Raw genomic sequence first — 25,116 nt, forward strand, 5'->3', positions numbered from 1 at the left:
CCATAAACACATCACCTCTCTTATTTAGTAATTACTTTAATTGAAAATGTACTTTTAGTGTACCAAAGAGAAAGCAAACCCTTTCATTCATTCATTCATGGTGTGTGCGTGTTGTGTAATTCTGTGACCTGGCAAATATGGTCCAATATAGAAAACAAGTCTGAAGAATGAAGAATAAGTGCATGCAGTATTTAGAGCACCCTGTAGTTTTCTCTAATGGCCAGCAGGAGGCGACTACTGATTGCAAAAAGCGACCATACACAACAACCCTTCTCTTCGCTTCATTGCACTTTCTAAATAATCATTTGACAAACAAAAAATAACAATGTAGTTTTTCACATTTTTTTATTTTATCTCTTCTTCTACACAAATGTGCAAAAGACTTGGGCCAAGTGCTTTCTTTTTTTAAGCACTTTTTTGTTGTTGTTGTTTTTTTAATTTGGCATTGTAAAACATCCATCCATCCATCCATCCATCCATCCATCCATCCATTTTCTTAACCGCTTACTTCTCACAAGGGTTGCAGTGGTGCTGGAGCCTATCCCAGCTGGCTTCAGGCAGTAGGCAGGTTACACCCTGAACTGGTTGCCAGCCAATCGCAGGGCACATTGTAAAACAGTAAATAAAAAAATAATGTACAATTTAGGTTTTGGCGAGGCAAGTTCTGCAAATGGTGGAAAAGGATGGAGAACCCTGGAGCTTTAATTTTCTAATTACTTATCTAATTTAATAATTGGTTAATTGACTTATACAAAGGGCGGCACGGTGAATGACTGGTTAGCATGTCCGCCTTCCAGTACTGAGGACTCGGGTTCGAGCCCAGGCTCCGGCCTTCCTGGGTGGAATTTGCATGTTCTCCCTGTGCCTGCGTGGGTCTTCTTCGGGTACTCCGGTCTGCTGCCACATTCCAAAGACATACATGGCAGGTTAATTGGGCCCTCTGGACTGTTCGTAGGTGTGATTGTGAGTGTAGATGGTTGTTCGTCTCTGTGTGCCCGGCGATTGGCTGGCAACCAGTTCAGGGTGTACCTCACCCACTGCCCATAGCCAACTGGAATAGGCTCCAGCGACCCTTGTGAGGAGCAAGCAGTTCAGAAAATGGATGGATAGATTTATACAAAATAATTTGGGGGGGATTTGTACACAACACCACGCACACGCATACGATCACACGCCCACATTTCTAAAAAAATAAATAAAAAAATAAAAAATCTTCATTTATAGTTCAAATGTAAAACTATATTTATAGTACATTTAGCCTTTGATAGTTTCATTCAAGTTTGTTCCTGCAGGATCAATAAAATGACATAAAAAAAATCATTTTATTATACAGGTATGTCGTCAATGCCATACTGTTAATGAATATGTGGTTCAGTGTGTGTGACAAGGTATTTCAACACTAAACACTTTTTTTCCGTGATGACCAACCACATACCGAACGGGAAATCAAGTGAGGTAATTTCTTAGTGAACATACTTCTCCTTTTTACATCTCAATAGACATTTTTTATAGCACTACTAGAATTTGAAAACAATTAGATAGGTCTTGTTTGGACTGCCGAGCGATCCAGCGACCACTCATGATTCGTCAGACTCTCTGTCAGCTTCTCAGAATGCAGCTGCGTAAAGCCTCCTCTCTCGTATAGTTGTTGTTGTTGTTGTTTTTTTTTTTAATTCACCATGGTGATCTAGCTTGTATCCAAAGCCAAATGACTCCGCGTTGAATGGTAGTTGCTACGGAAGGTCAGCAGCGCCAACTATGGAAGCCCAGCGGCGCAACCCTGCGGGTTCCAGCAGTGCGAAAGATGTACATTGAAATGAATAGAGAAGTCAAATTGACTGGCGCGGAGGTAAAGTTGTAATTACTCCTAAATATTTTTTAATTTTTAATACAATAAAATGGCAGCGCAGTAATGATATATATACAGAGAGAGAAACATTGTTGATCTATGTAAACAGAATAACAAAAAATCCAAATTTGAGAACAGTAAAAATGACGGCACTGGGGAGATCTGGTGTTAAAAAGGCTTAAAATAGATTGAATGCATACAGTAACACATACACCAGAACATGAAAATGTGGACCAAGCTTCTACATTTCTAAATGTAACGTGAACAGTTTTTCATTCAGCAACAAACAACTGAGTTAAATGATGCCCAGGTTTTCATAGATGACATCATCAGGAGCGGTGTCAGAGATTTTGGTTGCAGCGATGCTGCTGGCTAATGATGATGAAGATGGGGCAGGTGGGGTTGATGATGAAGGAGATGTTTTATTTACTTGAGCATAGAGGTGGGCAAATGGGTCTGGTTTGGTTTCAACTTGATCAGAAACTTCATCTCCCTTGCTCACAGGCACAGTATAAATTGGTTCATCCTCTGTCAAATGAATAATCTGTTGTTCACTCCAATTGGCCTTTGGTTCCGTCGTGCTCAGATTGACTTTATCATATACCTCTGAATAAATAGAGTCTGGCTGACTGATGATGAAGCAGGGGTGTGATGTGAATGAGTTGGAACCTTGATTTGTGGTTTCGTTTGAACTTGGAGGATGAAGGGGAAGAACACTTGCAGGGTCTACATAAACGTGAGACATGGTAGCTTGAGGTTTTGGTGCATTTTGGATGCAGTCGGCTGGGGAGGCATATTCAGCTTCAGGTTGGCAACCACGAAGATCTGCAGAGTCAAGTATCGGGACCTTTGGGAGAGGCATGAGGGTGATTGGGGCTGGCTGTGATGAAGGATTTGCGGAATCATCTCGACGTCCCATATTGTCCTCTTTGGTGGGAGATGACTTTATCTGTATCGTTGCCTTTTCCAGAATGGAGGACATGCTGGTCATATCGGGTATTTCCGGGAGAGGAGAATTCGCTTGTATGTTGGATACTAAAGCTTTGTCTTCTTCCTGGTGAAGATTACCTGAAGCAACAGCTAAAGTCTTTTGCTTAATTGTGCTCTGAATCAGGTTGAATATTCTCTCAGATTGTTGAGTTTCAAAGGTGAATGTCCCGGGACCACTGTCACATCGTCTTCCAGCCTCAATGGTTAAGGTCACCTGATTACAACAACAGAAAACATGTTACTCTATCATTTCAAATGAAGAAGTATTGGGAGCATCCTGAAAAGATATTTTTATGATAAAATATTATGATTACAATATACGAGTATTATAGGGGGATAATGAGGTAGCATTAGGAATGAAATGTTTAGAAACAATTGCTATCTGATGACTGTTGAGCATTTTTGGCGCGTTTTTTTCCCAACAATATATTTATTGAATTGTTTTCAACCTTTTTTTTTTTTTACAAACAAACAACTTTTACAAAAAACAAAATTGTTCTCATGATAAAGTAGTTGTCCAGGTTATCTAAAATTATTGTCCAACATCCATATTGCCCTTGATCACCTTGACCTTAGAAAACTCTAACATTATATACAGTACACACAAAAAAAGCACACTAGTTCTTCAAGCAGTAAAAGCAAGCAATCCCTCAACACACTTAAACCGATGCATACAGGGGTCAGTACAGTCAGTGAGAAGAATTGAATGACGTAGTTAATCACAGAAGTGGTTGTCTTTATTTTGCTCAAGAAGATAGACACGAAGCTGGAATACTATTGTACACATTCATGTAAGCTGCCTAACAATTAAACATGCTATATTCCCTTTGAATTGTGTTCATTATTTAGACATTGGAAAGCCTTTACCTTATCTTTACCATATCGCCTCAGCAGTTCATATGGCCACTGTCTAACAACGTTGACTTTCTGGATATCTTTCAGAAGCAGAGTCTTTTGTCCAACCTGTAGCCAGTATGAACCCTGCAGTCCACAACGGATTGCTGCATCTGTCCTTTGAACCACCACGCAGAAGTCTGAAGCTGGAAACAGGGGATAAAACTGTGTACAAAAAAGTGTTTGATGTGTCATTGTACAGAATTCTATTAGCATAATAGTATTAACTATACACTGTAATCTTTATGAGCGCAAGTTACCAAAAGGATGTCTATTTCACTGGAGACAGAGGGCCCTATTTTCATCCCCCTAGTCTAGCACAAATCAGTCTCATTACTGTATGTCCATAGATAGAGTTTGCTTTCTCTTAGTACGTAATTTCCTAGACTTGCGCAGATAGAAATGGGAATTTGTGCACTTTTGTGCCATTGTGGCAGGGGACGCAGCCGACTCCCGGCCTATCGAAGTGCCTTCCCTCGTTCCTTTTAAATTCAACACTGATATGAGAGAGAGTTTTAAGTTTATCCAGATGCTCACAGTTTGGTGACATATGTGAAACTTAAAAGGAAGTCTAATACGAGTGAAACACCAATTTCCAAACTTTGTCTGGTATATGGGGTTTAATGACTTGTTCTTTATGTAATGTAGGAATTGCCATGTTTATCATGTCAATTATGGGCTGGTATAGGAGCCAAATATGTCAATGAGTTGATGTGCTTGTTTGAGTGTGTTACCTATGTTGCCCGCTAAGAGATGTCACCAAAACTATATATTAGCAGGAGGAAACAGGAACCAGACAGCTGTTGGCCCGGAAGGGCATACAGGTTTTTGACAGTATAACTCTTTGGCTGCCAAAAACGTTTAATAACGACTAGTAAAATCACAATGTATGCCGCCATAAACGTTAAATGACGTCAATTACTTTTTTTTTTTTTTTTGTTTTGTTTTTTTTATCAATGGGCAGTGCAACGTCTAAGTGCAGCGCTGCCTGGTCAATGGGTTGTGGAATCAAAAACACTCACTCGCTATGGCCAGCAGATGGCAGCATTGTCTCTCTTTTCAATGGGCTGCCGGTGTATGAAATTACAATGACACATGACGGAATCTGATGAAATAGAACGTTTTCAAGGATGACGTGAATGATCAAAGCCTTTTTCATATTAAAGTTTTGTTTTGTTTTTTTATAATGTGCAGCAGTAAAAGAGATAATAGCCAGCCAATTAATTGCTGGGCTAATAAGTGTTGCCTCAGTAAAGTTGGATCCGACGCAATAGGCGGCCTTTGTTTACCTGTTGCGTGTCATAAAAAAAGTCCAAAAAATGATTAAAATACAACTTTCGACTTTATTACTCAGTGAAATTTCTTGTCATCAAATGAAAAAGGGTACAAAATCCATAAAACATGAGCGCAAAGAAGAACAAACAAGACTCCGCCAAAGCAGTCAAAAACCTGTATGCCCTTCCGGGGCAACACCTGTCTGGTTCCTGTTTCCTCTTGCTAATATATAGTCTTGGTGACAGCACCTCTTAGCGGGCAACATAGGTAACACACTTAAACAAGCACATCAACTCATTGACATATTTGGCTCCTATACCCAGGATTCTCGCACCACCGCCCACACACAGTGGTGGCCATCTTGGCCAGTAGATTAGGTATGCCTAGGATTCTCACACCACCGCCCACAGAGCGGCGGCCATCTTGGCCAATTGATTAGTTACGCCCGGGTTTCTCGCACCACCGCCCACACAGAGTGGCGGCCATCTTGGCCAGTTGATTAGGTATGCCATATTGACCTGTTTTCAACAGGAAGTGACTTGATTTAAAAAAAATTGGCAAACTGTTCAGTGCATGCGGCTTTCCACCTTGCAAGAGTCAGCAGTCACATCCAAAATTTCCACGAAAATGTTTCTAGTTTTTAGCTGTTATCCTCCCTTGAGCAGTTGGCCCCACCTTTGTGTTTTAAAATAAACTATCACCTTGTACCTGTTTTTAAAATCTCCTTGGTTCCTCAGTGTGCTCTCCGCCCCAATAAATTCAACAATTACTTTTAGTACATTCCTTGCGATATCCGTCCAAGTTTTTTCCCCCCTCCATTTTACAACTATTCACCCCCTTCCCAAAAAAGCCCTCATATGTGCCCACACCAATAATTGTAAATCTGACACTTGCATCAATTGAAAAGTGTGTGTTGGTTGTGTATTACTTGTTGAGAATAATTAAAAGCAAAACAGATGTTACCGTCATTTGTTGTTGAATATATCTGATTTTCCTCCATATGAAGCTCATTCGTGTCTGAACCAGGTGTGTTCTTCTAAGGAGAGAAAAGCATCACCACTTAGAGAGGAAACCGAGTATGCAGAAGAAAAGCATAGACGGCAATCAAAACACAATTTGTGGTCTAACCTGAAAGGTTCTTTGACAAAGTTTCTCTACCCAGTCCACACAGTCATCTTTTTGTGTAGCAAACACCATTGTTCTCTCTTGTGACTCCACACAAAAAGCTGACATGTTTTCCTGGAACCAGATCATATTTGGAATCAACTATTGCTCACTTATATAATAGTATATGTGTTAATTCTACACAATTACACGCACCATGGGACACGCTTCAGCATTTGGTGGGAGTCTCAGGACACTTATAAGCTCAGAGAGTCGGACCACTTTGACCTTGCTTTCTTGAGGCTGGTGGTGTCTCTTCAACCCTCCAACATGATCTCTTCCTCCACCGACCCCTACGACATATGATGAGCACAAAGATGTTAGAATAGTGTCCATTCTTACACACTGTAGACTGTACTGTATTATTTGATAATTAAAATTATGTTTCTGTTTAATTTATACATACCAGTATATAATATTCATATAGTCATATTAACTCAGTATTGCTATTTTTGGCTAAGATACAGTACTTTGTTGTTACTAAATGCCAGAAGTTTCCCTTTCATCACATTCAAAAAGTTGCAAGCCAAATCTCTCCATCAAGCCCATGTGAGTTGGACTGCCATTGAGCACTATCCAAAAAGGTACACATTAGTGAAAAACATCTTTTCAAAAAAATTTAAAAAAAAAATGTAACTATCAGTCGTGCAGAAACTGACATAAAAGTAACGGTTACCCCAAAATGGAAATATCTTTTCAGAAAATGTAATGTAATGTCCCAACAATCTACCGGTAATCTAATCAAGTTGTGAATGCCAATTATAGGTCAGGAGTGTTTTGCACAATACACCCCCCATCAAAGAAACTGTTGTCTCTTTTCTGCAGCCTAATGTGTTTGGACACTGGCATTCAAATATTGATGTCAACACAGAGCAGATGCCGAGATGTGTGGGATGACACAAACATGGAAAACAAGACGCTTGAGACAGAAAACTCCTCCTTGGTGTCAATACTCCATCCAGATGCATTTGAGATTGTAAATTAGATTACCGGCATGTCAAGATGAACACAAACACAAAGTCCTTGCAGTATATACAATCCTTGCTAATATGTCGCCCAGTCGGCTAGTCCAGGGTATACACGGATATACGTTGTATACCCACTTTTTCAGTTAGCATTGTGTATAACTCTACTTTTAAATCCCCAATGCACAACATTCAGCCATGGCCTCCCCTCCTCTGCCTCTAATTTGGCTGGTACCCAACGCCTACACTGATTAGATTGTCTAACTTTTGGCATGATGACTGAAAAGCCAATCGGAGGCAAAGTAGGGTGGGTCATGTCAAGGAAAATAATCCTTCAAATGCTCCCATGAGCCACAATGGTGGCCCAGAAATTTAGCTCAGGTGAACTGATTTGCCGTCGTAAACGGGATACTTGATCGCAACATGGGTTTGATTCCGGGGGTGGACGGCGGGGTGGACGGCACTGGTTACACACTAACTCCATGCTCTAGTTAAGTTTTATATTATCTATAGGCTGGTACTTCATTTTTAAGCACCAGTACATTAAAACACAAGGATGGGGATAAAGATTCAGCACAAAACAACACTGAGTGAAGTCTAACCAGACTGTTTTTCACGATTTGTGTTCATTGTTCACTAAATATTGTAATTTGCTTTATAACAATTCTTTGTTTGCCTCATGATTAGAGCTGTCAAATGATTAAATTTTTTAATCAAATTAATCACATCTTAGAATTTTGATTAATCGCGATTAATCACTGACTTAAAAAGGCTTTTTTTTCCCAACATATTTTGCCTGCTAAATTTGAAAGCGCACCTGTTATGTGTTAATTTTTTCAACATTTAATGTTACGAGGACATCTTCAAAAATGTATATCCACTGCACACGCTCATCCTGCTTTTTCTAATCAATTAATTATTTGCATAATTTAAAATGGGAAAAAAATGACCTACGGCATATGTAAACATTTATGAAATGCTTTACTTTAATGCATGTAGTTATGTTTATTGCTCAAACTCCAACTGCTACCTTGAACGTAACCATCCGCTGTTAGCTAAAAAGAATCATCGAAGGTCAAAATTAATAGTGTGATTAAACTGTGGTAATAAAATGATTAATGCGATAATTTTTGTGATTAATTAATTAGTTAACGCTTTAACTTTAACAGCACTACTCATGATACACACATTTTAGATGATTTCAGGCTGCCTGTGTTACCAAACTGTTCTTAAGTCATGATCATTTTATTATTGTGTGCAAGTACATTTTAATTCTTACATGTCACCGTTTCTAAAAGAGGATGTTTTTCTGGACAAGAAAAAAAAAATGGTGAAAATTGAAAGTAAACCTACTTCTCCAAGGACCACTGTCCAGTGTCGTATGAAATAGACAAGCGATCAAATCATTACATTAGTATTTACTAGGGATGGGCTAGTACCAATACCAGGTAACGGTAACGGCCAATACCAGCCTTTTTTCAAGTACTCGAGTACTCGTGACGCTGACGAGTACAAGCGACCGATGGCAGAGGGGGAATACGTTAAGTGAGTCCTCCTTGCCTGTAACTGGCGCTAGCTTGCAGCAGTTTTTCACCAAAACTTCACCGGTTTGGAAATACTTCAAAATTGTGAATCTTAAACTAAAAGAGCATTTTTGTGTTTTATTTTGCGCGTTAAGACTATTGAAGAGTGACTGTGCTGTTTTTTTTGTCAAAATTAAAGGAAATATATTTGTTTAAAAATATCTTTTAGTTGTTCTCCCCGTGCCCGCGTGGGTCTTCTCCGGGTACTCCGGTCTCCTCCCACATTCCAAAGACATGCATGGCAGGTTAATTGGGCGCTCCGAATTGTCCCTAGGTGTGCGTGTGAGTGTGGATGGTTGTTCGTCTCTGTGTGCCCTGCGATTGGTTGGCAACCAGTCCAGGGTGTCCCCCGCCTACTGCCCAGAGCCAGCTGAGATAGGCGCCAGCAGCCCCCGCGACCCTTGTGAGGAATAAGCGGTCAAGAAAATGGATGGATGGATGGATATCTTTTAGTGATTTTTTTTTATTTGTCAAAATGTTCTACTGGTATCGGCAGTTGATATCGGTATCGGTGAGTACTGAGGGTCTGAGTATCGGTATCGGTCTGAAAAAAAAGTGGTATCGAACATCCCTAGTATTTACAATACATTATTACATTAGTCTACATTACATACAAGACACTGGTGCATGTCACAACTTTTAATTCCCGAATCGGTGTGACTGAGTGAAGGAGCAGTGACATCCTGTCAATCACTCTCCTCGGGGGGCATCACGGCTGCTTCTCCCCCACTCGAGTTCGACATGGTTTAGTGTGTGAATGAAGTCATTTGAATTAAAAGTAGAAATCGATTCATTGAGAAAGAGCTCCTGTAGAATATGTCTGTCTGCTTGGATTAAAGTTTGTCGGTATTCGGGACCAATGACAACATAGCTTCTGCTTGTTATGGAAAATAATTATTTAACATGTATTAACATAAGTTTGTACTGCACTGTATTATGGACACCTGGAGTTTGTTTCGTGCTCAAGTAGGCTGACTGTTCTGTTCACTTTAGTGCTGAATAGTGTGTTTGGACTTTTTTTTTAGTTACCATGTCAATCCATCCATCCATCATTAGCAGATCCACTTATCCTCACAATATTTATATAAATCATTTGTGCATTACGTTTGAGGCTAGGAAATTCAAGACGCGGTGCGCTAGTTACGATGCATACGGTCTAATAATTGCTTCTTCTTTTTTTTCGTACACTTCTATTACAATTTTGACTTTTGTGCTGCTTGGAAATTAAACTAGAGACCTCAAAGAGGCTATTTGTGGACAAATCTCAAAATGGACAAATAATGTCCAACTGTCTAATATTGTCCACATTGCTAGATTGACCCTGCCGACATGCGGACCCTTTTGCTGGAGTGGGTCTCATATGATTTGTGCAATATCCACGGTGAATCGGACGTTAAGAGGAAGCAAATTGCACGTGCAAAAGAAGAGCAATTTATGACGCTATCAGTGGACGCAGTGTCTTCTTAGTGGATTTGCTTTTTACTCTCTTAATGGGGGTTTTGGCTGCTTTTCGTTGGGTCTGAGTTAGTAACGCTGGATCAGCGCCAAGCATTGTCATTGTCAGTAGCCATAAAGCCAACAACCTTGATATCCCACAGGTGTATGGAGGCCTCAGTCAGGATCTAAGGAGGTCATTGACAAATTACTCACATAATTAATATTCACAATCTAATAGAAATCCAAAACACAGCTGGTTAGAGGAAATAGATATCACTGATGTCAAGACATTTTCTAATGTGTTAAGGGTTCTTTATTGAAAGTCCAATATCATGAAACTCCGAGAGGAAAGACAAGAAATGGTAATGGTAAGCAAGCAGGTGAGTTTGTGTACGGGTGTCAGGGTGGGGGCATAGGAGGGAGGACTCAAATGCAGGGAGTAACACAGGCAAGGCTGTGATGCAGTTGAAAAAAAGGGGGAATTTCGCGAGATGCTGTGACTATCGCGTGACCGGTAGCGAGACTGGGAAAATCTAACATGGCGGCGCTCTGCTGCTAAAATAGAATTAGCTTTATATTTCTAATTAAACCCGAATTTAATGATTAGATAAATTCGATTTTTTTCTTTTCTAAGAAAGATCGGAAATATTATCCAGTGTGGACGACCTCGAACGTTTTATTGACGATCATTTTTATAGCTGCGCGATGGATGAGCCGGCGGCCAGTCGGGATAATCCTTCGAAAAAAAAAAGGAAAAATGACTCGTCAACAGACACGGACGATTTAGCAACCGCCGACGTATCGGTGAGTATGCTGGATTCCATAAATAAAAAACTTGACGTCCTCTGTCTTATCCGCGAGGACGTCAAAGAATTAAAGGCAAGTTTGGAATTCGTTAGCCAACAGGTAAGCGATCTCCAATGCGATAACTCCGAGCTACGCTCCTCTCTCGTCGCTGTCACAGCCGAGTTGGAGACGATTAAAAAGGAAAATAAAATGCTAAAGGAAACGGTCTTAGATGTTCAATCCCGTAGTATGCGGGAAAATCTAATATTCTCAGGTATATCCGAAAATTCTCCAGATAATCCAGAGGGTGAGATAAAAAAATTCATGACATCATCGCTAAAGATCCCACAGGAGACGGTAAATAATATCTCTTTTCACCGTGTACACCGGCTCGGAGCTCGTAAGGGCAATAAGCCCCGTCCTATTATTGCTAAGTTCGAACATTTTAAACATAAAGAATTGGTAAAAAGTAAAGGACGGGAGCTCAAAGGGACATCTTTCGGGATGAATGATCAATTCCCAAGAGAGATAAACGAGCGGCGAAAAGTACTGTTTCCTATCATGAAACAAAATAGACAGGAGGGTAAACGGACTTCGATGGTCGTTGATAAATTATATATCGACGGCCAGCTATTCCGAAACCCAACCTCGACCCCTTGGCTGTTCTAACTGACAATTGGTAGAGCCGAGCATTGTGTGATTATTTGACGTAGGTATATGTATATGTATGTGTATGTATATGTGTATATATGTATATATATGTATATGTATATGTATGTATATGTATGGATAATGGGTTACGAAATAGAATATGAATTTATATTATGCATAGGCTATAAAGTAATAATAATAATAATAATAATAATATAGAAATATATTCTTAAAAAAATAAATTAATAATAATAATAATAATCTCGCTTAGGTCACCATTTACTGGTGTATTGTTATGTTGAATCCCCCACAGATTTCCTTCACACTCACTTCCCCCCACGTTTCTTCACTATTATACTTATCTACTTGCTATCTCTCTCTTTATATAAATTATATAAATTGCCTAATTACTCTTTTGCTATCCTACAATATGTTAATATTAATAAGCAGCTTATATAGATGTATACATAAGACTGAGTCTATATTGCTTGTATGCAGAAATTAGCTCTGGTCTCCTGGAATGTGTGTGGCGCTCGCTCCCAGGCAAAAAGAATAAAAATTTTAGACCATCTCTCAAAATTTAAGGCAGATATTTGTCTCCTACAAGAAACCCACTTACAAAAATCAGAAGAAAAATTATTTATAGATAAAAATTTTAGTCAAGTTTACTCTGCCTCCTATAATAGTAGACAAAGAGGTGTCTCTATACTTATACATAAGAATTTATTCTTTACTCTAAATAATATAGTAACAGATTTAGAGGGCCGATATATTATTATCCAGGTAACTATATTTAATAAAGTATATACAATTGGTAATTTATATGCCCCAAATAATGATGACCCTGATTTTTTCCATGAATTTTTCTCTCGGTTACTCGATTTAGCAACAAATTCTACTATTATTATTGGAGGTGATTTTAACACGGTCTTGAACCCGTTAATAGATCGTTCTAATAATACGATATATACAAGGCGATTACGATCCGCTAAAGTAATAGATGAATATATGGAGGATTTTGGCCTCAGCGATGGCTGGAGACTTCAAAACCCAACTAAGAAGGAATTTACTTTCTTCTCTGCTGTGCACCGATCATTCTCAAGAATTGATTTTTTCCTTACAAATAATTCTATTGTTGATAAAACTGCTATAAAAATACATTCTATAATTATAAGTGATCATGCACCAGTCTCCCTCACTCTACAAATTGACTCTACCTTTAAACCTCCCCCGATATGGCGTTTTAACATCTCATTACTGAAAGACGTAGAGTTTGATAAAATTATTAGAAGGGAGTGGGCAGATTTTTTGGAAATAAATGACTCTCCAAATATATCTCCATCTCTTCTCTGGGAAGCAGGGAAAGCGGTAATTAGAGGGAAAATTATATCATATTCAACTTATAAAAAGAAACAGGATCAAAAATTAGAAAAATACCTGGAAGATAAAATTAAACAACTAACGGATGAATATGTATTAAACCCAAATAATCAAATATGGATAGAACTACAGAATATAAAAATACAGTTAGATAACATGTTATCTAAAAAGACAGAGTTTATAATACAACAGTTGAGATATAATAATTTTGAACATAATAATAAATCAGGTAAATTCCTGGCAAATCAACTTCAACGGAATCGGGAAAAATCTCTTATAACGGCTATTAAAGATATAAATGGTGAATGCACACAATCACCAGAAGAAATTAACCATATTTTTTATAACTATTATCGAAATCTATACACAGAAATTAATAGACCTAACCCTGAATATATTGAGGAATTCCTAAACAGCTTAAATATACCTCAGTTATCTATTGAACATAAAGATATTCTCGATACCCCGCTTACTATAGATGAGTTGTATCGTGCTTTAGACAGTATGCCTAATGGCAGAGCACCTGGTCCAGACGGCTTTCCGGCTATATTTTTTAAACATTTCTGGTTAATGTTTGCTCCATTATTTCTAAGAGTAGTAACTGAAATTAAAAGTAAAGGTGATATACGTCAAGATATGAATATAGCAGCAATTAAACTTTTATTAAAGCCAGAAAAAGACCCTACCCTCCCGTCAAGTTACCGACCGATATCACTAATTAATACCGATATTAAAATTATCGCTAAGGCCTTGGCATCTCGATTAGAGACGGTAATCTCGACAATTATTCATAGTGATCAAACAGGTTTTATTAAAGGTCGTCATTCTACTAATAATATTAGGAGACTCTTTAACTTGATTAGTATGTCACAGCGGCATGATAAAAAGGCAGTTGTTATTTCGCTGGATGCAGAAAAAGCATTCGATAAAGTTAACTGGTCCTTCCTCTTTGCTGTCTTAAATAAATTCGGCTTCGGGGAGTCATTCATTCAATGGGTCTCAATATTATATGATTCTCCTAAAGCTACAGTTACTACTAATGGGATTACATCACAGAGTTTTACTTTACAAAGGGGAACAAGACAAGGGTGCCCAATTTCTCCTTTATTATTTGCTATATTTATTGAGCCGCTTGCATTAGCTATACGTCAGGATAGACGGATCCAAGGAATCCACTCCGGGACAATAGAACATAAAATTAATCTATATGCCGATGATATATTACTCTATTTAGAAGAACCTGCTATTTCGCTAGGGGAAGCATTTAAATTAATAACTAAATTCTCTCACTTATCAGATTACTCTATTAACTGGACAAAATCAACATTATTACCTATTACAGAAAATTCATGGAATCCTACAAGTCAGGATCCACACTACTCCTTTCCTACAGGTAATTTAAAATACTTAGGTGTTAAAATTTCACCTAAGTTAACTGAATTAACTTCTTTAAATTTTTCACCATTATTGGATAGTATCCGTAGTGACCTGGAACGCTGGAATAATCTTCCGATCTCTTTAATAGGACGGATAGCTACTATAAAAATGAAAGTTTTACCAAAGATTAATTATTTATTTTCAATGATTCCATTTAAACCTACGTCTAACTGGTTCCAATCGCTGGACTCTGCTATCATAAAATTCTATTGGAATAAAAAAAAAGCCAAAATTAGTCTATCTACTCTTCAGGAAAGTAAATCTAAAGGAGGTTTAGAGGCACCAAACTTTATGTACTATTATCTAGCTAATCAACTACAATATCTTGTGCTATGGACACAACCCAACAGAGATACTAACTGTTGGTTGGAATTGGAGCAGAAGGATTGTAATAATCTTAGACTGTCAGATTTACTCTTTATTACAAAATCAATAAGACGACATAATTGTTTTAAAAACCCAATGATAGCCGCCACCCTGACTGCCTGGTGGAAGGCATTAGAAATTACAAACTCCCAATTGGCGCCCTGTGGGCTCTCTCCCATTTGGCATAACCCCGACTTTCAACTTAATAATCAGTCGTTCCATTTAAGCCTATGGGAGCAGAAAGGAATTACACACCTTCATCATCTTTTCTCAGATAATAAGTTTATATCATATACAAACTTGGTCCAGAAATATGAAATAAAAAAGGGAAATTTCTTACATTATCTGCAAGTTAAAAATATGGTTAAGAAACAAATCCCAACACTTCAAGATACGCTCCAACTGCCTGTCTTAGCTAAAGATATTATAAAGCTTTCTCCAACAACAATAAAGAAAATATCAAAAATATATAAGTTATTTTTATACACAAATAAAACGTATTTACCGACTTTAAAATGGGAAAAAGACTTGTCTATAGTTCCGGAACCAGACTTTTGGACCCAAATCTGTGAAAATGTATTTAAAATGACCAAACAGACAAATTTGCAACTTATCCAATATAAGATACTTCATAGAACATATATTACACAATATATGATGAAAAAAATGGGACTCTCTGACTCCGACATTTGTCTCCAGTGCTCACAAAACACTGCCGATACTTATCTTCATGCTTTATGGTCATGTACTCCAGTGCTGCATTTCTGGACTAAAATCTTGGAAAAGCTCGCTGATATATTAAACTGTAGGCTTCCTTTATCTCCAAGACTGTGTTTACTAGGTGACTTAACAATAACTGAGCGACCATGTAAACAATCTCAATCTATATTTATAGCCCTTACTATTGCTAAAAAAATAATCCTTGTCAATTGGAAAAATAAACAATCTCTAAATATCGACCACTGGTTAAACTTACTAATAAATTATATCTCAATGGAAAAAATCTCTGCCTTAAATAAAAATCAAGTATCAAGATTTAAACAAATATGGTCTATGTACATAGAATATTTTAATCTCAATTTGGCAACTTAATCCTGCCAAGATTCTGCCTGTTAACGAGAGCCACCACATCGTTACAACTTCTGTTTTCGCTGCTCCTGTATTTGGTATTTTGTATCTGATTGTTTTTATTTTTATATAGTCAGGAACCTAGTTGCTGCTAGTGGGCTCGAGCATACCACACTATACGACACTATACTCAATAACTCCTTAAGATCTATTTCTAGTGGGCACTAAGCATCAACACTTGGTGTTACTGCATGCTAATTAGTCAATTTTCTTGACGCCGTCCCCTGTGGTCGGGCGGGGGTGGTTCTGCCCCCCCCCCCCCCCCCCCCCCCCCCCCGTTGTCTGCTCGGTGGCGGTTGCGTCTTGGCCGCTCCCTGGGCCCCCTGTGGGGTGCGGTGTTGGGGTGCTTCCCCTGGTGCCCGGGGCGGTGCCGTCCCGGCGCGGTCCGCTGCTCCGTGCCCGGCGGCGCGGTTCGGGGTGGGTGGGCCTCCGGTGTGCCCCGTGGTTCCCTCTCCCCTCCCCCTTCCTCCCCCCCGTCGCCTCTCCCTCCTCGCCTCCTCCCGCCCATCCTCCTCTGCCTCCCGGTCCCTTTTCCCTTGTCGCCCTCCCTCCTCCTCTCCCCCCCCGCCTCCTGCCCTGCAGCCGCCCTTTCGCCTTCTTGTCGTCTTCTCCCCGCTTCCCCCGCCCCCCCCCCCCCCTTCCCTGTCTGCCCTGCGGCCCCTCCCCCTCCCTCTCCCTGGGCCTGGGGCTCCCTCCCCGGCCCGGGCGTCGGGCTCCGGGGGCCGGGCGAGGGTTTGGGGCCTGCCCCGCTCCGGTATAACTCCTGGTGCCCCGGGCGGGCCCCGGTGGCTGGTGGGCTGTCCGGTAGCCCTGCTGCGCTGGCTGTCCGCCCATTGTGGTGCCGGGTGGATGAGGTGGGGGGCGGCGGGGGGTGGGGGTGCTGGGGGGCGGGCGTGCCACCTACACCCGCCGGGTTGGGTGAGGCCCCGCTGGTCGCTCCTCTTACTCACTTCACTAGCTTGCACTATACACTTTGTAAATATACACATAGGGCACACAACACATTTCTTGGTGGGGTGGGGAAGGGTGGAAACACCGTCTTCACCCTTCAACTCCCCTCCAATTTTAATGCACCTCACGTCCAAGGGGAGGGGTGAGTTGGGGCGGGGAGCCATCAGAGGGGATGGACTGCAGTGCCTGGCAGCGCTGTGGTCCCCCCCATTTGTGTCCCTGCCCCACCACTTTGTCCCTCCATTCCCTTTTTTAATGCACCACACATATACATATTCATTTTTTGGGGGGGGATACGGGTGTGTCGGAGTAGGGGAAATTTTTTCCCTCTGCTCCGACTCACCTGCTCCCAATTTTAATGCACCACACGCACACACTTGTATATACACTGGGTGGGGCCACATTCACGGTGTAAGGGTAGAGCTCGCCAGTCGGCGAGCTGGCGGACTCAGTAACAGGGTTAGGTGTCACTTGTACTCTGGCGTGACGACCGGGGCCTCTCCCCACCGGGCTCGGTGTTCTGGTGTCCCGCCTTCTCCCCTGGTGCTTCCTCCTCTGCTTCCCCCCTCCCGCCGCGGTGCAAATCTCGCGCGGCTGGAGGTGGGGTGGGCACATCTTCCCTCTCTGCGCTGCTGCCCGGTGCCGGTTTCCGGGGGGGGGTGGGGGGTTCTCGCGGGGGGCCGGGTTCGCGGGGGGGGGGGTGGCGGCCGTCGGGGGGGGGCGGCTTGTTTGGGGGGGGGGTGGAGGTATGGGTGGGTGGGGGGTTGGGTGCTGGGGGTCGGGGTGTGTTCGGGGGTTTGGGGGTCGGGGGTGGTGGGGCCTGGGTCGTGGTGGATGGCGGGTTTGGGTGGGGTGCGGGGGGGTCGTGGGGGGATGGGGGCTGGGGACCGGTGGGGCGCTGTGGGGGCCCGCTGGGCCTCGTTCTGCGGCCTTGGGCTCGGGGGTGTGGGCCGGGGCTGGGGCGGGGGTGTTCCGGGTATCTGGGTCGGCTCGCTGACCGGTGTCCGCTCGGGTGGCTTGGGGGTGGCCTTGGTGCTGCCGCGGCCTGGGGATTCCGGGGGGGGTGGGGGGGGGGGGGGGGGTGCTCGCTTTGCTGGACCGCGGTTGACGGCTTCTCTCTTTGGTGGTGGTCCTTATGCATGCCAGATCCGTCGCACCAGCATCTACTGAAACTCAACAGAAGTACCCTCTCCCTCCCACAGCCCCTTGAATCAGTTGGTGCTGGTGTCTGTGGTTCTCACTTTTCTTTATCTATCCTTCCCTCCTTCCTCTCTTTAGTTTTTCCTCTGGTCACTTGAGATCTTAATTTATTAGAAGTATGAGGTTTCTGGGGTTGGCATAAGACTCCGGTTTTGTAACCACGCAGGAGGGGTCTTGTTGGTGCTGGACTTCACTTTGATGGATTGGATGTACTGGCTTCTATTGATCTCACTCTGCCTTATCGATCCTTCCCTCCTTCCTCTCTTTAGTTTTTCCTCTGGGCTCTTGAGATCTCGCTAAATTTGCTGGAATTTAGAGGCTTCCGGGGTTGGCGTAAGACTTTGATTTTGTAATCATGGGGAAGGCAGGAAGTGTTTGGTCGGTGCTGGATGTCACTTTGATTTACCTTTCTTTTCTCTTTATTTCTTTTTTTTCTGACCTTTTCTCTGGTCTCCTGACCATTTAAATCTCACGACTCTGGCAAGATTCTGAAGTACCTGGTTAAGGCGAAGGGTAATGGGATATTTATAAGGTTTTAGGTGAATGAATGAGTATAAATTTATACGTATTTGCACGTACGCACGCAAACGCACGCAAACGCACACACGCAAACGCACGCACGCACGCAAACGCACGCACGCAAACGCACGCACACATACACACACACAAAAAAAAAAAAAAAAAAAAAAAAAAAAAAAAAAAAGGAAAAGAGCAATGATGACAAGACGTTGAATCGGTAAGACTACCGAATGAACAATTCTGAGCTCTTCAAAAAAAAAAAAAAAAAAAAAAGAAAAAAAAAAAAAAAAAAAAAAAAAAAAAAAAAAAAAAAAAAAAAAAAAAAAAAAAAAGAAAAAAAGGGGGAATTTAATTAAGAAATAAAGGTAAACAAGGTACTTGGCAAAATAGCAACACTAACAAGGTCCAAATTCCAAAAACCAACTAAAGCAACAAACACAAGTGCAACAAGACATGGCATGGGTGTGACAACGACAATGACTCAACAAGGACTGAAAGAAACCAGGGAACTAAATACACATAATCACGAGACAACGAAAGACACCTGGGCAAGACACGAGGCTCGGGGAGCCGATTGGGCAATACACTGGGATAGCACACAGTTGGACGAGGTTAACTATGACGAGACATTGACAAAAGGAGACACAAGGAAAATGTGACCCATGCATAAACAAAACCAAAATGCAGACCATGACAACGGGGACATATGTGATGAATATGGCTTATGAATGTCAAGGTTTCACTGAGACATACATACATACACAAGTGGGTGAAAACAACAAAATGAATATCATGTGGGAATTATCTAAACAACGCTGATTACAGGCAACTCAGGAAAATAAAAAAATGCACATATAAATTGTGATGAAAAATGCCATGAGGCAATACAGTGAGACAATGATTTTAACATTGCAAGACGGCATTAGGTTAGGTAATAACCTTTTAGTGAAGATTTACTCCTCTACAATTGTCGCCAAAGCAGCCGACATCAGAGTCATTCAACACAATGTATTATTTTTTCCTCTATGAGCTTGAAAGTTTTTGTGTATAAGCAGTGTAGTCGAGTTTTCTTTCTTTTGGCATTTTGCTCGACTTGATAGAAGAGGGTGTGCCATTATGCACCTGAAACACTTCTAATTGTGAAAATGTAAACAGATTAAACTAGCCTTTAGTCTCATCACATTCGCTAGCACCATTACACATAGCCTCTCCCTTTTCATTACTACCAAATTTAACTCAAGCATTTCTTGTCAGACAGCCACTTGGACACTTTTGGGTCAACTCACTAAGTGTGGATGTTTCAAATTGACTGCTCTCATGAATATCGTAGCCTTGGTGTTGATTGCACCCTTTGGGAGCAATTTACATCATCATTGATAGCATTTCTCTCAAATGAACATCCTCTGTGCTACTTACTTTCTGCAATTTGAGCATTTTGTATTGTTTGCCCACATCTTGACAAATTTGCTAGGAATATTTGAATTTTAGGATGATTTTATGTCCTCTTTTAAAGTAAAATTCCATTTTCTATGTGATTGTTTGCAGAATTATTCTACTCATCATATGTAATGTGTATACCAGTGATGCAGGCATGCAAGTGCAAACAGATAACAAGAGAAAATGTGCATCCGGTGAGCTTACATAACTCCATCTCCACAATCCTGGGGTCTATTTAAGCTGTCAAATTTACTTTTCATCTTCTGCTGCTCACCCTGCTGCTGCATGCATGTTTTTTGTTGCTCTCATACACACACAACACACGCACGCACACCCGCACACACACAAATTTAATCACCAGCCAGGAGCCACCTATGTCTTTATATGTACTGAGGCAACTGACTTGCATACAAAACATCAAACATCCATCCATCCATCCATCCATCCATCCATCCATGACCTAATGGTGCAGCTGTAACCGACAGTGTTGCGTTTCCGTGCAGTTTCAGTTCCCACTCTCACAGTGTGAATGTATGTTTATCTATGTGGCGTGACTGAATGATGACCAGGTCAAGCTGTCGTCTGCCTTTCTAAAATAATAATAATAATAATAATACTAATAATACTACTACTACTACTACTACTAATAATAATAATAATAATAATAATAATAGGCTGTCAAACAGTTCAGGGTGTACCCCGCCTACTGCCCGAAGCCGGTTGGGATAGGCTCCAGCACCCCCACGACCCTTGTGAGAAATAAGCGGTTAAGAAGATGGATGGATGGATGGATGGATGGATGGATGGATGGATGGATGGATGGATGGATGGATGGAGGGATGGATGGATGGATGTTATTGATAATAATAATAAAATAACAATAATGAGTGATGGGTGAGTACTGATACGATGTATTGGTATCGGGCTGATATGTAGCCTTATTTGAAGGTATTAGTACTCACAACCGCGGGTGATACGAATTTTGGCTGCCCTCTTGTTGCCGTTTTAAGTTAAGGAACTAGAAATTAGAAATAAGAAGAACAGAAAATTACCATTCCTTCTAAAATATAACATTGGGATATATAGGCCTTTATTTAACATTATCTGTCATTGTTTTTTTGGGAGGTATCGGTTTAACTCCTCCCCTGTAGGTTCGAAAGGCAGATAAATGTTGCATTGCAATGATATATATAATTTTGTACTTCTGCTTGAACTTTTTTCTTCAACGCTTGTAACAGATATTTACTTGAGTAAAGTCAAATTGGACTCAACCGATTCACACTTGCAGGTTTAGTCTTGCTCATGAGCATTGGTGTGTGAGGCACCGTAAGAGGTAACTCGAGCAGGGAATTTTGCTCTGAGAAGATACGCCAAAGACAAACAACTAATCGGCAGGGTTGGGGAACCCAAGTTCAAAGAGAACAAATCCTGAAACAGTTTGACTTTAGCCACAGGTGCTTCGATGAGCTCGTTTACCTGCCAGTTAAGTAGAAGCACCTGTGGCTAAAGCCACTCTGTGGCAGGGTGTTTACTTTCTGGACCTAGATTCCACAAACCTGCTAATAGGCTATTTGAATTTGAAAAGTGCGCAAATCACTTTAGAGTTCTCCAACAAGCGCTAAGCAAGTAAATCAGAAAGTAAAACTACCTATAGTCCATGTTTATTCATCTTCCCACCATAGACTCTTCCACGTTTGGCTGCACACTAAAAAAAATTACGCTTTAATGAATTAAAATTAATCTCCAGAGTTAACGCTTTAATTTTGACAGCCCTAACATGGAGGTCATAGAAAATATGATAGAAGTAGTTGTTTTTGTTGTGGGACGCATTCATTTTTTGCATTAGTTAAATTGATTCAACTAACTTGTAATCTATGCACTCTTACAACCTTACTTTCATCAAGTAAGTTAAGCGCATATTCTACAGAAAACATTTTGTCAAAATTTTGAAAAAAGTTCTTATGTTCATTGAGATATTGAAGAAAATCTTTAAATTGTTCGAAGGTGGTCTACTCATATATGCTGAGCACTGTATATAATAGCATTGTTGTGACATTGCCATGTATCAGGTTTGTATGATTGATGCTAGATCCAGATCTGGATTATGTGAGATCCAAACTGGGCAACATAGTACAAAATAAATAAATAAATAAATAAATAAATAAATAAATAAAAATTTGTGGTTCAAACAAGTTGTGAAATTGTGAACAAACCTTTCCTACTGCACGTGAAAGCCACACGTGTAGGTGTGAAGTTTAATATCCGAGACCCACAAGAGGAGGCCTACTATGTTTTTCCCCTGTACTGTATATTTTCTCAGATCCCAATACACATATACATTTATACAAAATCTATAGAGGACACACCAAATAATAAGTATTGGTACTGGTAAGATAGATAAGAAGTAAGAACAATGTACCTCCTATAAACTGGATCTCCAATCGACCCACTCCATTGTTGCTTTGTGGAACTAGTGACAATAACACAGGCTTCCATCTCTACAAGGAAAGAGAAAAATACATATATAAATACATAGTGAACAAGAGAGATGACAGATTTGCTTATGATTTGGTTTAGTTTAATACTTTAGTTGAAGTAGTATCCAATCTCAAAGGACAGACGATGTTTTCCCTCACTGTGGTGTCTAAGTATCTGCAGTCTGTCAGCGCAATTGGAATCTGTATCACAGAAACTGGTTGTGTTTCAACATGCTCATTTGGGCTCTGCCCCTGCTTGCTCTTGCACAATACAGTTGTGCACATTTTGAAAAAAAAAAAAGAAAGAAATCTGTTGGAGTAAAATTCTCTCAATAAAACAAATAATGAACTGTCTCTTTTCTAATTTCAAAAATAAGTAATGTATTACTGTGTAATTATACTGCTTGTGAAGTGAGCCTTCACGTTAACTGTGTAGTGCCAGTGAAGCACAGCTGCTCCTCTATTGTATGTGGAAGCTGAGTAGCATTAATGATCAAATACAAATGCAACATTAGAGTATTTCCAGGATAACTTTGTCACAAAGAAAACAAAATGTTAACTTGAAAACCAATAAACAAGCACATTAGATTGAAACAACGATACTTACTTTGCCAGCTTTGCGAGGTTGTAAGTAAACCTGTCCCGTTTTCGTGAGAGAGTCCATCAAGGTCTTTGGTTACAATAAAAACATGGGCAGCTCGCTTTCGCCTTTTCCTCCCTCTTGTTAGTAAGGGCGTGTCGATATCCAGGAATGCTTGTAATACGAGCTTCAACTGGGAGTGTGCTGTTAAGTTGAGGAAATGGAACAAGTTCAAGAGTATCTCAGGTCCACAATATACAATCACTATAAATGTTTCATTCGTCATTATTTTTCCCTTTGCTTTTTATAAAAAATATTTTCTTCCATATTTTTCTATTTGTTATTCTGCTTATAGTAGTCTCCTTTCGATTCACTTCACAGCACCCTTGCAATTTGCTGCTACTGTGCAAAATCCAAATTAAATGAAATTAAAGAAAGGCCTTCACATCAGTATTTCATTTAAGATTGTGGACACCATAACAAGTCAAAGGAAAAATTAAATTTCATCCGGGCTCAAACTGAAGCACCAAATTGGATGTAGCACTTGACAAGTCCTTTTCTCAACATCACAGCCAGTGCCATCCTGCCCTTATGGCTCATTAACTGATTTACTGCCAAAAACATCTTTAAGCATGCAGTTGATGCCCATGTCTTATTGGACGGGCTAGCTGAAGATAGCAACATGAAGCTAACAAACAGGCCCGTGTGATGGTCAGTTTTTTTTGTTTTTTTGTTTTTTTTTGCGGCATCACATCCTAGTGATGCTGTTGTAGCTTAAATGAGAAACATCTTTTGATTCTAAGTGGGTCAACAAAGAAAAAGTAGCGTTGGTGGTTCAGCAGTTCTGTGGTTTATAACAGTCCGGCAGCCATGAAGGCAACGGGGAACTTTTTGTGAACGACTCACACAGACGGAGTTTACTGTACATATGAAAGTCGTGGCTACGCCTTGTTCTTGTCATGGTTACGACTGTCAGTATCGCACCAAAATCTCATTAGTGTATGATTATGATTATGATTATGATTATGATGATGATGATGATTATTATTATTATTATTATTATTATTATGCCGGCACGGTGGAAGAGTGGTTAGCACGTCCGCCTCCCAGTTCTGAGGACTCCGGTTTGAGTCCAGGCTCCGGCCTTCCTGGGTGGAGTTTGCATGTTCTCCCCGTGGCCGCGTGGGTCTTCTCCGGGTACTCCGGTCTCCTCCCACATTCCAAAGACATGCATGGCAGGTTAATTGGGCGATCCGAATTGTCCCTAGGTGTGCTTGTGAGTGTGGATGGTTGTTCGTCTCTGTGTGCCCTGCGATTGGCTGGCAACCAGTCCAGGGTGTCCCCCGCCTACTGCCCGGAGCCAGCTGAGATAGGCTCCAGCACCCCCCGCGACCCTTGTGAGGAATAAGCAGTCAAGAAAATGGATGGATGGATTATTATTATTATTATTAGGGTAAGAACATATTTTGCAGGACATGACTCCAATGTGCGTCCCGCATGAATTGAGCTTCAAGCGCTTTGCTTGCCCGTGCTACGTAGGACAGTTCGGTCATCCTCAGGGCATTGCATGGCTACAACACTGAAATGTGTTTTAAAAAAAAATAGTTGTATTCTCAAAATGACATCAGTAAATGTTAACCTTACATTGGAAGCAGTTCATGGATGAGCATGGAAAGGAAAAGAACAACAACTTGAGACAACATGGGAATTTCTGTGCCCTACATTACAGTCCATGCGCAAGACAGTGAGAACATTTACATTGCTGGTCATGAGGTCTTTGAACCAGAAAGACTCATTTGCCATAAATCACCCAGGCTCTTGTTGACAGATTGACTTTTTCTGTGTCATGGAATCTTAAACTTCAGCATCTTTTCATATACCAATTGAGGTCATTTTACCATATGACTTATTTTAGTGACCTATTCATCCAGCCTCTGTGTTTGGCCTCAAAAACATTTGATCATACTTAATTCCATGGGAAACACATATGTGGACTATAATACCAAGTAGAAGGATGACACTATATCCTACAAATGAATAATACTTC

At 40.7% G+C, this 25,116-nt stretch overlaps 1 protein-coding gene across 2 annotated transcripts; it reads right to left on the bottom strand.

Annotated features, from left to right (window-relative positions):
- Positions 1-1,850: 1,850 nt before the first annotated feature.
- On the bottom strand, positions 1,851-23,198 carry dok1a (docking protein 1a). 2 transcript variants are annotated; one of them, XM_077525555.1, is made up of 8 exons: positions 23,097-23,198; positions 22,598-22,690; positions 22,432-22,510; positions 6,329-6,465; positions 6,137-6,247; positions 5,972-6,044; positions 3,707-3,879; positions 1,851-3,053 (listed from the first exon to the last, which is right to left on the bottom strand). In XM_077525555.1, exons 1-8 carry the CDS (start codon positions 23,151-23,153, stop codon positions 2,145-2,147), a joined length of 1,632 nt encoding a protein of 543 aa, XP_077381681.1. In that variant the 5' UTR covers positions 23,154-23,198; the 3' UTR covers positions 1,851-2,144. The 2 variants fall into 2 exon arrangements, with proteins under 2 accessions (XP_077381681.1, XP_077381682.1); XM_077525556.1 differs by lacking the exon at positions 22,598-22,690.
- Positions 23,199-25,116: the final 1,918 nt, after the last annotated feature.

This window comes from Festucalex cinctus, chromosome 6, assembly GCF_051991245.1.
Source record: "Festucalex cinctus isolate MCC-2025b chromosome 6, RoL_Fcin_1.0, whole genome shotgun sequence".
In the NCBI taxonomy this organism is placed as follows: Eukaryota; Metazoa; Chordata; class Actinopteri; order Syngnathiformes; family Syngnathidae; genus Festucalex; species Festucalex cinctus.